Raw genomic sequence first — 13,224 nt, forward strand, 5'->3', positions numbered from 1 at the left:
GCCAAGGAGATGTTATTTGAAAAGAAAGGAGGCAGTTTTACAGTAGTTTTCCCTGCTTTTTCCTGGTAATACTCAGTTTTTTTTCCCTTGCAGGAGATCTCTTCAGAATTGACGCACCAGTGAATGGGTGAGTAAAGGTTTTGTTTGTTCTTAGATAAATAGGACAGAATGCACTTTCACAATGCTCATCTTGATCAATTCATGAGATTCGTCACCATCTGAATGACAACAAAAGATGGGAGTAATTTCATTCCCTTTCCAATTTCCAAGCTGTCAAATGGTCTGCGCAGATAAGAGAGAAAAAATCAATTAACTCTAAACAAAATAGCCATGCCTGGCCAAGATAATTGGCCAAATTTCTACCTTACAGTGATTGCGTCCCATTTTACTGCAGTGGTTAGGTCCAAAAACAATTAGCCTTTCACCAGAGCTACAATGTCACTTCCCCCAAAGCGCTGACTGGTTCAGGGTGTACTAAAACATAAACGTCCCAAATAAGGATAGGGTGGAACGAAAAGAAAAAAAAAAATGCGGCTTATTCCACTCATCAGAGCCTGTGCCTCATCTGTCAGACGGTCACGCTTGTTCGCTCAGTTCAATTCTCATTCTGTTTTTATCGCAGTCTAACGGAGCCAGTGCGGAGGAATTATCTGCTGTCAGGACCTGCGCCGGGCTGATAGGCAAACGCAGGGCCACCGCAAGGTGAGAGGGACGGCCGCAGGGGGAAGGGAAGGAAAACTCAGGGTCCGATGATGCCGTCTTCCACTATGCAGATGTTCGCCTTCATTCTGGCATTGCTTGGGGTTGTGAGTGCCACGGTGGCCACACTGCTACCCAACTGGAAGGTGAGTGCCGATGTGGGCTCCAACATCATGACTGCCATCTCGCAGATGCAGGGGCTGTGGATGGACTGCACCTGGTACAGCACCGGAGTCTTCAGCTGCTCACTTAAGTACTCGGTGCTGGCGTTGCCGGCTTATCTTCAGACTGCACGCACCACTATGGTGCTGTCCTGCATGATGGCGACAATGGGACTCTGCCTCGCCGCCTTAGGGCTGAAATGCACTCGCTGGGGTGGCAGCTATCGCTCTAAGGGACACACGGCTATTTCCGCAGGGGCTTGCTTCGTCATTGCAGGGATCCTATGTTTGGTGCCCGCATCCTGGTTTACCAATGAAGTCATCACTACGTTTATGGACTCCAAAGTGCCCAAGAGCAGCAAATATGAACCGGGGGCTGCGGTGTACGTGGCATTCGTATCGGCAGGATTCCTATTAGCCGCAGGCGTAATCTTTTGCTTATCATGTCCCGGAAGAAGAGGCGGTGCATTAGATTCGGGCTCGTCCCACCCGGAGAAGCCAAAACAGCTGAAGCTGCGCCAGAAGCAGCCGACCGGCAACCAAAAGAAACCGCAGCACCGCGAACAGCAGAGTCAGACTGAAACACCGGAACAAGAGGAGTCGCGTCCAGAAACGCTACACCAGGAGAAGCCACAACCTCAGCAAGAGAAGAAGTCCGTCCCTGACAGATTAAACCTGGAGAAGGAAAAGCAGTACCGCTCTCCGTCCCGAACCCGAAATCAAGATGCCAAGGCCGTCTACAGTCTGCACGACTACGTGTAAACAACTGTCATTTACCGCAGGAGTGTTCGTACTTATCAGACTGCCTTTCTTTGTGAGCGGCAAAAAGAGGAGGGGAAAAATCAGCAGCAGGAGGAATAATGACTTTGATGGCGTTATCAACCCTTCTCATCTGTGCTTTCACTTACAGCAAGCGAAGCGGTGGAGGTATTTCCAAAGCCTTGGAACAGACAGACAAACTAAGGATTGCGAAGTGTTGGGTCTTTGATTTCAATGCAACCACAAGTGACAAAAAAGGGGGCCGAATTAGTAAGAATGCAAGGTAATTCAGGAAGATGCATAAGGACAGCACTGAAAGTGCCTACCAAAGCTATTTATTGCAGTCATTTGCCTGTCAGTTGAAAATGCAAACTCCTGCAAGCAGTTTTATCAGCATTTTTCCACCTGGAACCAAGCTTAGCAAGTTTTAATTCGGAAGCTTGATTCATTAAGCAATACGTGCATGCTGTTTGTAGATAATTATGTTAATAATGCGGCTAAATGGCTGGCAAACACAAAAGAGAGAATCAGGCTTGCACCTGAGGAAGCTTCAGTCCATTAAATGGTGCGTGTCCATCAGAAAAGGGATTTTGACATGTCCAGTCCATATTTTTTTTCTCAAAGAATGGTGATGGGGGAGAGGCAGAGCAGCAGAGATCGTCTGAGGTAATGATGCTCTTTGCTTTTCCATTAGGTTCGCTATGGATGGGCGCACACTGCTCATTTATTGCGGGCAGGCACAGATACACCAACACACACACATAAGCTTTCCTTCCCTCCCTCACACTCTTGCCAGAAGGGTAATGGGGGCTTGCACCCAATCATGATGATGCTGTGCGTCAGGGTGTCATGCCTGCAGGAAGTGCAGTTGGTCCTGTTCTAGGGCAAACAGGACGAAGAAACACGCTGTTCACCGTTTTGTCGAAAAGTAGAACCAAGGTGACAGAAATCTCAGCGGCGGCATTAAACTACCCCGCCGGGCAACAATTACACCTCTTGGTCTATGTCATTCACAGCACTTTTTATTCTTATAGCGATGCTGACTGCATTGCTGCTCACTTAGAGTCAAGCTATTGAATGTATTTTCGAAAGAAGACAATGTAATGCGAGATATCGGACTCAAGTTAATACTTGGAGTCATTGTATGTTGTGTTTCCGATGTAACAATGGTCAAGGGCTCCTATTGTCTCCAGCTAGACGTTTTCTGCCTTCATTTCTGTCTCGCATTTAAGCACACATACTGTTTATTGTGTTTAATACAGAATACTTTAGAAAATGACACAAAGGCTGAGAGCGTAAATAAAGACAGCAAAAAATGTCATAAAGTGCCAAAAGACAATGACTTAATTGTACGCATAGGCTTGATTCTTAGGTTAAGAGTTTGATGCCCCTAGTGAAAATGCTGCTACTGTATATTGCATTTTATTCAAAATATTAAGTTTTTTTTTTTTTCATTATATTTGGTAAAGGTTTAAATCATATGAAATATGTTTCACCCTCTGCATTTTTCACTTTATTAGTTCTTCTAAAAATATATATTATTTATTATTGCTTTTGATAAAACTATTTATTTTCAAGCTATTTGCAGATTTAAATGATGAAATGACTGAAACCCATTCCCTCTGCAGTGGAAGTGGGCCAAAACGAATCATAATCCTGGCACAGAGGTGCACTTTCATATGTGACTATTCTGTTGTTAAAAGTATCACAATGATTCTGACATTAATTCTTTAAATTACATGAATGCATGTTATGAATACATGAATGAATTTAATTCTTTCCTCATGAATATACAATGTAAGATTAAAAATAAACAAATACAATTCGTTTTTAAGTTTGATTCACCATGAACTGACTGGGATTCTAGTTTTTATGCAACATTTTTGTTGAAGTCACAATTATTAGCCCCCCTTTGAGTTTTTTTTCTTTTTTTTATATTTCCCAAATGATGTTTAACAGAGCAGGGAAATTTTAATTTTAATAATATTTTTCTTCTGGGGAAAGTTTTATTTCAGCTAGAATAAAAGCAGTTTTTAATAATAATAATATAAAAAAACATTTTAGGGATAAAATTATTAGCCCCTTTAAGCTTTTTTTTTTTTAAGATAGTCTACAGAACAAACCATCATTATAAAATAACTTGCCTAATTACCTTATCCTGCCTAGTTAACATAATTAACCTAGTTAAGCCTTTAAATGTCCTTTAAGCACTTTAAGAAGTGTCTTGAAAAATATTGAGTAAAATTATTTACTGTCATTATGGCAAAGATAAAATAAATCAGTTATTATATATATATATATATATATATATATATATATATATATATATATATATATATATATATATATATATATATAAAAATATATATATATATATATAAAGAGAGAGAGAGAAAAAGAGAGAGAGAGAGAGAGAGAGAGTCTTGTTCATTTTTTCCCTAATTTCAGTTTAATGGAGAGAAGACTTTTTCTATCACACCTCTAAACATAATAGTTTTAATAACTGATTTATTATATCTTTGCCATGATGACAGTAAATAATATTTGACTAGATATTTTTCAAGACACTTCTATACAGCTTAAAGTGACATTTAAAGGCTTAACCAGGTTAATTAGGTTAACTAGGCAGGTTAGGGTAATTAGGCAATTTATTTTATAACCATGGGTTTCTCTGCTGACTATCGAGAAAATATATAGCTTAAAAGGGCTGATAATTTTGACCTTAAATTTTTGTTTTGTTTTGTTTTTTTAAAATGTAAAACTGCTTTTATTCTAGCCAAAATAAAACAAATAAAACTTACCAGAAGAAAAAAAATATTATCAGACATAACGTGAACATTTCCTTGTTTTGTTAAACATCATTTGAGAAATATATATATATATAAAAAAAAAAAGAAAAATTTCAAGGGAGGCTAATAATTCTGACTTCAACTGTATATATATATCTCAAAAATAGCAGTATATAAACACTGGTAGGAGGCGTGCGTAGGCCGGGTGCATTCGTAGACCTCCAGTGACATACAGCCATATTGCACAGCTACTGCTGCAAAAGTTTGACGGAATAATAGTGTTTGTAAAAAGAATATCAAACACCATAGTCTAAAAATCCTTTTGTATAAGGGACAACTTTCTTCTGCCATTCATTCACATCTGCAGCTGATGTCAGAACAGCAGAAACCGTTGCTAATTCACCAACATCACTTAATGTCACTGTAGAGCTAGTATTTGAAAGATTCTCTAGCGTAATGTCTAAAGTGACGACAAAACGGGTGATTTTGCTGACATTAAGATTATAAGGATGAACAACATGAAATGTTTTTTTTTCTTAAAGTGCTTATGCGGCCTCTGCCGCCATCTTGTGGTAAAATGTCAACCATTTTTGCTCTGCTTAGTATGACAGGCTGATGGATGTCGACGCGCTGTATCTATTACAACTACAATTATTTAAAATAAGCACTATCCTCAAATAAACTGCATAGTTGCAATCTAAACAACTACATTCTTGCTAAAAACATCCTCAAGTACGTTATGTTGTCACGCAGCTGCAATATTTGTCAAACTGCAATGAGTTTATTGATCTGCCGTCACTCCATGTGGGTGGAGTAATACAGAAGGGTGAGGAGGCTGTACAAGTGCTGTTATTGTGGACTATTGTAGAGCTATCAGCCAATCAGATTTGAGAACCGACCTAACTGTTGTTTGTATATGATTCAAGTAAACATAGAACTGGATTAAGCCTATATAACAAACCACAAAAATATATTTTGACTATAAAATGATGTTGATAAATCTATTTCTAATGTTAATTTAAAGTGAAAATACATCCATTTATTATTGAATGTATGTTGATGTTAAGATGAAGATGCTAGCAATGGGTTATTTAATATGATGGCCACTTTTAGTGTATTGTCTGATATGGGTCTCATCTAAAAGTCAAGTAAACAGCAGAAATTCCCAATTGCTTATTTTAGTTTGTAGTATAAACAGCACGGGGAGTCAACAAATCTTCTCAAACACATTTGACATTTACTGTAAGGAGATGATGATGGTGAAATACTTGGTGTTTTTATCTAAAAACATACACACAAATCAAGACGACGAGGTGAATGTTGATAATACAAAACCAATTTCCATAGCATTACGCAGCTTTGTGTCGGATTTGTCATTTTGATTTCTCTATTTTGACAAAATAAAGGCTTGTTTTAATCCATTTTCAAGCTCCAGTAATAATGTAGATCTATATAGTCCAATTAATTGTACATCTGAATGTGTTTGTTTTTATCATGTCTCCGAAAAACACACAAATGGCCTCCAATGCTTTCATTTCTCCTCATTTTCAGCTAATGTCCACATCAAGGACTTTCTGTACAACTGGCTATTCAATTTGGACATCATTCCCTCTTTGTTGCGCGTTCGTGATCGGACTGCAAACGCCTCCTCATAATGGGGGCTGTGTGGTACGAGGTGTCTTGGTTGGTCGGGCCCATCCAAACGACAATCTGCATACTCCCTCGGAGAGTGAATCCAAGCATCAAATAAGCTCCATTTACACAGCTGACTGCCCATCACGGTGTAGCCACTTTTCACTCAGCATTCATGATTAGGCCAGGCACACTTCACCACCCCCTCCCCCTAAACCACCTCTTATAGATCAGACTAAAGCCTGATTTATACTTCTGCGTCAAACACCGGCGTATGCTACGGCGCTGACGCATAGCCCTTCGCCGTGGCCATCGCCGTCACTGACGTGCACCTCTCAAAAAATGTAACTACACGTCGCAACGACGCGTAGCATAAGCTCTGTGATTGGTCGGCTTGGTAGCGCTGACGAGTCTGGGCGGGACCGAGAGGCGCGCGAATGGCGCGACGCCGCGCGAGCGATTGTTTACAAGTGTGGAGTCCCGTGAAGGAGCTCCGGATGGAAAGTTTTGTTTTGTGTTTACCTCATAGTTAAAGTTGTTGCACGTCCGCCGGTTCCTGCCTCAAAATGAGCGAGTTTGAGCCACTTGTACATCCCGGAAGTGTTCAGGAAATGCAAAAAAGTAGCGAAGAAACTTGACACAGAGGAACATTTACACCTCACTGCCAACTAGCGTTTCGGAAGTGTTAATGCAGACCGGCAGAGACAGCGCGCAGAAGTATAAATGCACAGCCACGTGCGTTGCCTGCGCCGTGGGTTACGCCGGTCACCTGACGCAGAAGTATAAATCAGGCTTAAGGTTAAATCAGCAGTCATATTCATCTGCTGCTTTACATGCGCTTTGTTTACACAGATGGAGACATTGTTTATTCCCGTTCGCGTCGCAGAAATCGATTCTACAATTCAAATGCTGCAAGTAAGAGACTCATCAAAAGGACTGCATTGTGTTTCGTGAGCCCTTGGGGACTGCAATGGTGACATATTCATTTTTTAAGACATGAATATGGTAAAGTTTGGTGCTGCGACCTTCACAAAGAATGAACATGCATGCTCTTTATTTCAAGAGTTCACACTGATGATTAATTATAAAGATTGTTTGGCATGCTGTCCCGGGAGAAAGCCCAGAGCTCATAAGATCCTCGAGCCAGGGGCTCCCTCCCGTTTAAAAGGCGAGAGGGGAGTTTGAGCTCAGGTAGATCTCGAGGACTCCCCTGCTGTAGTAGCTAATGAACAGATAGTGATTGCTCTTAAGAGATAACTACTTGCTAGAAGCATTTCCTATGGTGCCGATTTGGATTAGTCAATTAACTTAAGTTGCATGTTTTTGGACGGTGGGAGGAAACTGGGGAACCCGGGGGAAACCCATGTGAGCAAGGGGAGAACATGTAAACTCCACACAGAAACGTCGGCTGGCTTGGTAAGGAATAAAGCAGTGATGTTCTTGCTGAGGCAACAGTTCGAACCACCGTGCCACCCATCTAGGAAAGGAGGAGGAGTAGGGGTGGAAGGGTGGATTCTTCAAAACGAAGATGGCTCTTATATGGAACTTATGGTAACTTATAGTGGCTTAGGAATCGTCTGATGGTGAATCATAATAATGTGGGACCGGCTGCACGTGATTCTTCTGAAATTAGTTTATGAATAAACTTCACTTGATGTCTTGTGCTAGAGTCTTATGCTGTGTTTACACCAGACGCGGAACACGCGTCAAACGTGAGTGATTTACATGTTAAGTCAATGCAAACGCGCAAATAGACATCCTGTGGCACGATACGTGCGAATGACGCGATACACGAAGCGCGAATTATGAGTTTTGCGTGTCTGACGCGCTTAATGCTAAATCACAGGTGTCAAACTCAGTTCCAAAAGGGCCGCAGCTCTGCACAGATTAGTTCCAACCCTAATTAAACACACCTGATCAAACTTCAGAGTCCTTCAGGCTTGTTTGAAACCTACAGGTAGGTGTGTTGGAGCAGGGTTGGAACTAAACTGTGCAGGGCTTCGACCCTCCAGGAATTGAGTTTGACACCCCTGTGCTAAATTCTCAGATAATAACTTGGTGTGAAATGTGTTTTATAACATCCTCGTTTTGATGGACGTCGTCAAACATTCAGCCCAAATGCTCAGGAGAGACCTAAAACATACTAATTTTTCCCTAGGCTATATGACACTTTATTGGTAATTCCCCTTTATTTAAGAGAATAATTTAAGGATGGTGCGTATTATTTGGTTATCTTAAGTATAGGAAACCGTTAAGTGTTTCAGGACATAAATTCAAGTAATAAAATATAGCCTATATTTTGTTGCGTTCAGCAGCTAATAAATGTCTACATTTAAATCTTCATATAGAGCATAAACATTTGTTTGAGACTTGTTTGAGACTGGGCTACATTTTTTACGTGCAGTTTTCCTAATCCATTTTTAAAGCGGCACTACGCAGGACTGGATGATTGGATTTTGCCCAAAAATGCTCTGTTTGCACGATTTGATTAATATCATCGTATCTAAATTCTTTATAATAATATTTCAAATCTCCTCCGGTGTTTATTGTTTTTAAAAAAATATCTAAAATCTTTTTTTCAGAGAGGCCTTTGTAAAATGAAGGTTTAAAATGGCATGAAATGGTAACATTTATTTGTATTGTATATACCTAAATTGTTATATAGCTTTTGTTTGTTTTATATTGGCTTATTTATTTAATTTGATTTTATTATATCAGATAACTGTTATTCTTTAAATGATTTCAATATAGCTTAGGCTATTTTATCGACATATTACGCTATTGAATCTACAAAACTGGACACATATTTTGTAAAGTTTTTTGTCTTTCCGTTGTATTCTTATTTTGTATTATCTCCAAAAGAAAGAAAAAAAGAAAGAAAGAAAGAAGCCGCCTGTGGCAACAACAGAGCTATCAAACGAGCACTCTTTTGCCCGGTCTCTCTCATACACATACAGACATCGATGTATTACGTACAAACACACCTTTTAACTTTGACAAAAACTCTCGACAACCTTAACTGGCTGCTGTGTCTTTAATATGGTGTAAAAATTATTATGCGTTATTGAAACATCAAGAAAGACGCAGCAAAGAAAATTTACTTATAAATTAATTTATGCAACACCTTTACATTTAAAAGGGAAACATCAGGGCGATCATAAGCAAAAAGACTCCTAGCCTAAGGTGTTCGACTGGCCCTGGCTGGCTCGCTTAGTGGAAATGCAGCAATTGAAGCAGCTAATCACCCTTATCACACTTCCGCATTCTCGAAGCAAAAGTCGTCATAGTGGCATGTGTTTTTGCCCTACCTCAAAGATTGGCCTACTTTTAGGTTCAACCCAAGCTCATTCTGGAAACGTAGCCCCGCTGATGTTTCTGGAGACCGCGATTTACGTGGCCGGAGGTACGTAAAGGCTGCGTTTGTTTTTTTTCGAGTGAACGCTGCAGGGCGGTGTGGCGCCGCTCCGCCCCTCCTCTTATCGCTCGCCGGCCGACGGCTCGCCTCCGAGTGGAGGGCTTTCCCGATGCAATCAGTTTGTCCGCTTAGCTCACAGCGTTGCGTCGGCGGAGGAGGAGCCGGAGCCGGCCGCGGTGGACGACGACCGAGATCGAGTCCGGGGAACAGCAGGTTCCGGAAATCAGCTAAGATGAAAAACGGAATCTGAAAAATAAGGGCGAGAACGCGGCGGGATCCGGAAACGAGGTCGAAATCGAAGACGAGGGCTTTTGCTTTTTTTTCTTCCAATCCGGCGGCTTTTGAGAGGCGCCCGAGACGCGAAAAAGCGCACACAGCGGCCTCTCGCGGATCCGCAAAAACAAAAAAACGCTCGAATACGTACCTCCCGGGACATAAATCGCGGTCCGCAGAAACGTCCGCGGGGCTACGTTTCCACAATGAGCCCGGGTTGTTTAGGCTTAGAGACGTTGACCGACTTGTACAAATAAATTCATCAACTTAATCAATTTAAAAGTTCTAGAAAGGCTACAGGTTCTTCTTCGAGGTTTCATCAGCACGAAAACACAGGTAAGGCAATCAAATGTATAATAATTGCAATGGCTATCTGTGAGCAATCTCCTTTGGGTTTTCATGGTATCGTAAGGAATCAAGGTGTATACAGTATAACACCCAAATACACAATTGAATTAGTTTATTCAATTCACCTATAGCTCATGTCTTTGGACTGTGGAGGAAACTGGAGATCCTGGAGGAAACCCATGCCAAAACGGGGAGAAACTGCAAACGCACAGAAATGCCATCCAGCGACTGCCAACCACAGATATACGTAAGAAATTCTGTAAAAAATTCCTTGCCTTGTTAAACATAATGTGGGAAATATTTTTAAAAAATAATAATAATAATAATAAAAAATAAAATAATAATAATAATAATAATTAAAAAAAAAAAAAAAAAAAAAAAAAAAAATCACACGAGGGCTATTAATTGAGCTCAACTGTATATTATAGAGCAAATGATTGTACAAATGTAAACACAAGCTATTTAGCACATATGAAAAGCATTTAATTAGTGCGTGTGAAGAGTTAAGCTCAGCGACAGCCAAATGTCCCGAAGCGTCATCATTTCAGATGGGCTGCATATGAGAACGGCTCCTGCGAGGCCGAGCACAAAGGCTTCTCCATCTGTCTCCCATAATGAGCTAAATGATCTGACACATTTAAAAGGGGTCACTTTTGCAGGTGTGCCATGTTCAAGTGGTGTATTTTTAGAGCGCAACTTGACATTATGACAAATGGAGTTTGACTTCCCTGCAGGCAATAGCAGAGCAATTCCTGTGTGTATTCTGCCACCAAGTGACAGGTTTTTTTCCCCTCCTCTATTTTTCATTTATTGCTTAACTGCTATAGGCAAGGCACAATTCAGCAGATCTGAAATAATACACGTAAAAGAGACACCTGTGCACGCTTTTAATGTTTAACTAGTGATGTTAGATGTTATTTATTTGGCATCAATATTACTGCATAATGAAGTAACAAAAATAAATGCAATTGTTATTATTATTATTATTATTATTATTATTATTATTATTATTATTGTTGTTGTTGTTGTTGTTGTTGATGATTCTACATAAAATTGGGATTCATAATGGTTTTAATATTTAGTAAAACATAATAAACCATTTTTTAATTATTAACTAAAAGTTTACAAAAAATTTTCCTCTAATATTAGCATTTTTCTAAGTCTCCAATGTTTTAATTCAGTAATTTCATTTTTATGGCTAATAACCCGTTATTTTCATCACTTTTAATATGAAATAACTAAACATAAACATAAAAAAATGCTTATTGTAGAAGAAAATTCCAGATGTCTCTTCAAATATTCACATGAAACTGTGAAATTAATTCACATAGTTAATATAGTTGCACATAAATAAATAAACAAATACATATAAAACAAACAAACAAACATAATAATAAAAGTTAATATTGGCTATTAATGTTGACTTTAGGATGTTTTTACCTTTTTACAAAATCACAGCCAAACTAAAATAAAAAAGTAAAAATATCAAAGGAGGGCTAATAATTTTGTCTTCACATTGAAATGGCTGGTATAGACCTAAATGTTATTATTTTAAAAATTATTTGGACATCATTCCCTCTTTGTTGATTGTCGATTCTACATAAAATTGGGTTTCTTTACGGTTTTAATATATTTAGTGAATTATATCAACCGTTTTTAAATTATTAACTACAAATATTGACATGAAACTGCAATTAATTAGTTGCGTATAAATAAATAAATAAATAAATAAATAAATAAGTGAACACACACAAAAGCAAATAAACATAAAAACAAAGTTAATATTGGCTAATAATATTGATCTTAGGAAGCCTTTACTTTTTTACAAATCCCACTAAAAGAAAAAAGTATAAATATTAAAGTAGGGCTAATTTATACATTTATATTTAAAGTAGCTGGTATAGGCTTCATTTATTTATTTATTATTATTATTATCATTATTATTGTTATTATTATTATTAAAAAATATTAATTGTAATTTTCACTTAATTATGCAAAGTTTGTTACGCTGCCATCATTGTTTTAAAAGTAATTTGCTAAAACGGAGAAAAATCTGTGTAATAAACATCACTATACAGTATATTATTAATATTAAAAGTCTGTAATTGCCAGAATCAATTTTTTAAACACAAACCCTGAAAATGTTACTGACTATTAGGCATGGGACTTTAACCGTTTTCAAGGTATACTGCAGTTTACAAAAGTCAAGGTTTTGAAACCGTCAAAAATTTCTGCTATATTTTCTGTTTCTAAGGTATATGTAAGATTTTTCCATTTACTTTTTTTTGTCAGTATCTCCAGGAGAAAAGATCTCCAAGGATCAGTAGGCCTTTGCCTACTGTCTAAGTGAATATTCCATTACAAACACTTGATAACAACAAACTAATATATTGCATTTCTTATAATGAAAGCATTGTGCTATTGTGCTGTAGGTTACTCCTGCTCTACCCTACTATAACATCAATTTAATGTAAACATACCTTCTTTCTTGAGGAGTCCTGTCGGAGATGGAGCAGTGTGTGGATTCCACTAGAGGGCAGAAATGATCATCAGCTCTTCAGTTCACTGTAAACACGACAAACTACATCAAGACAATAAACCAAAACATCAATCACATTCCAACACTAAAGCAGAATTCAGTTTTCAAATCCTTTATTGAATTTTTTTTGTTTGTTTATTCAATATAACTGACAAATTAACATGACAAATGCAGCAATACTTGAATCCTGCTTTGGCAAAATATTATATTAAGTATTCACTAAAAGTATACACATACAGTTGAAAGAGTTATTAGCCCCCCTTTGAATTTTTTATTCCTTTTTAAATATTTCCCAAATTATGTTTAACAAAGCAAGGAAATTTTCACAGTATGTCTGATAATATTTTTTCTTCTGAATAAAGTCTTATTTGTTTTATTTTGGCCAGAATAAAAGCAGTTTTACATTAAAAAAACGTTTTAGGTCCAAATTATTAGCCCTTTTAAGCTATATTTTTCGATAGTCTACAGAACAAACTATTGTTATACAATAACATGCCTAATTACCCTAACCTGCCTAGTTAACCTAATTAACCTAGTTAAGCCTTTAAATGTCACTTTAAGCTGTATAGAAGTGTTTTGAAAAATATGTAGTCAAATATTATTGACTGT

General features: G+C 38.1%; 1 protein-coding gene and 1 long non-coding RNA gene across 9 annotated transcripts in view; one reads left to right on the top strand and one right to left on the bottom strand.

Moving 5' to 3' along the window:
• Positions 1 to 7,702, top strand: part of cldn20 (claudin 20) — a 19,718-nt gene extending 12,016 nt beyond the window's left edge. Inside the window, exons 2-4 of one of the 2 annotated variants that reach the window (XM_073934052.1) lie at positions 94 to 127; positions 623 to 3,634; positions 4,385 to 5,829. In XM_073934052.1, the coding sequence (XP_073790153.1) occupies positions 750 to 1,622 (873 nt within the window). In that variant the 5' untranslated portion in view covers positions 94 to 127; positions 623 to 749 and the 3' untranslated portion in view covers positions 1,623 to 3,634; positions 4,385 to 5,829. Of the gene's footprint in view, positions 3,635 to 4,384; positions 5,830 to 5,959; positions 6,281 to 6,838 lie in introns of those variants that run through there. The other variant, XM_073934051.1, reaches the window with a different exon arrangement.
• Positions 1 to 13,224, bottom strand: part of LOC137488609 (uncharacterized) — a 57,869-nt gene that overhangs the window by 42,243 nt on the left and 2,402 nt on the right. For 4 of the 7 annotated variants that reach the window (XR_012396320.1, XR_012396323.1, XR_012396319.1 and 1 more), the window contains exon 3: positions 12,557 to 12,641. This is a non-coding gene — a long non-coding RNA (uncharacterized lncRNA). Of the gene's footprint in view, positions 1 to 10,201; positions 10,334 to 12,556; positions 12,658 to 13,224 lie in introns of all 7 variants that reach the window. The other 3 variants (XR_012396321.1, XR_012396325.1, XR_012396324.1) reach the window with 2 other exon arrangements.

This window comes from Danio rerio, chromosome 20, assembly GCF_049306965.1.
Source record: "Danio rerio strain Tuebingen ecotype United States chromosome 20, GRCz12tu, whole genome shotgun sequence".
Lineage (NCBI taxonomy): Eukaryota > Metazoa > Chordata > Actinopteri > Cypriniformes > Danionidae > Danio > Danio rerio.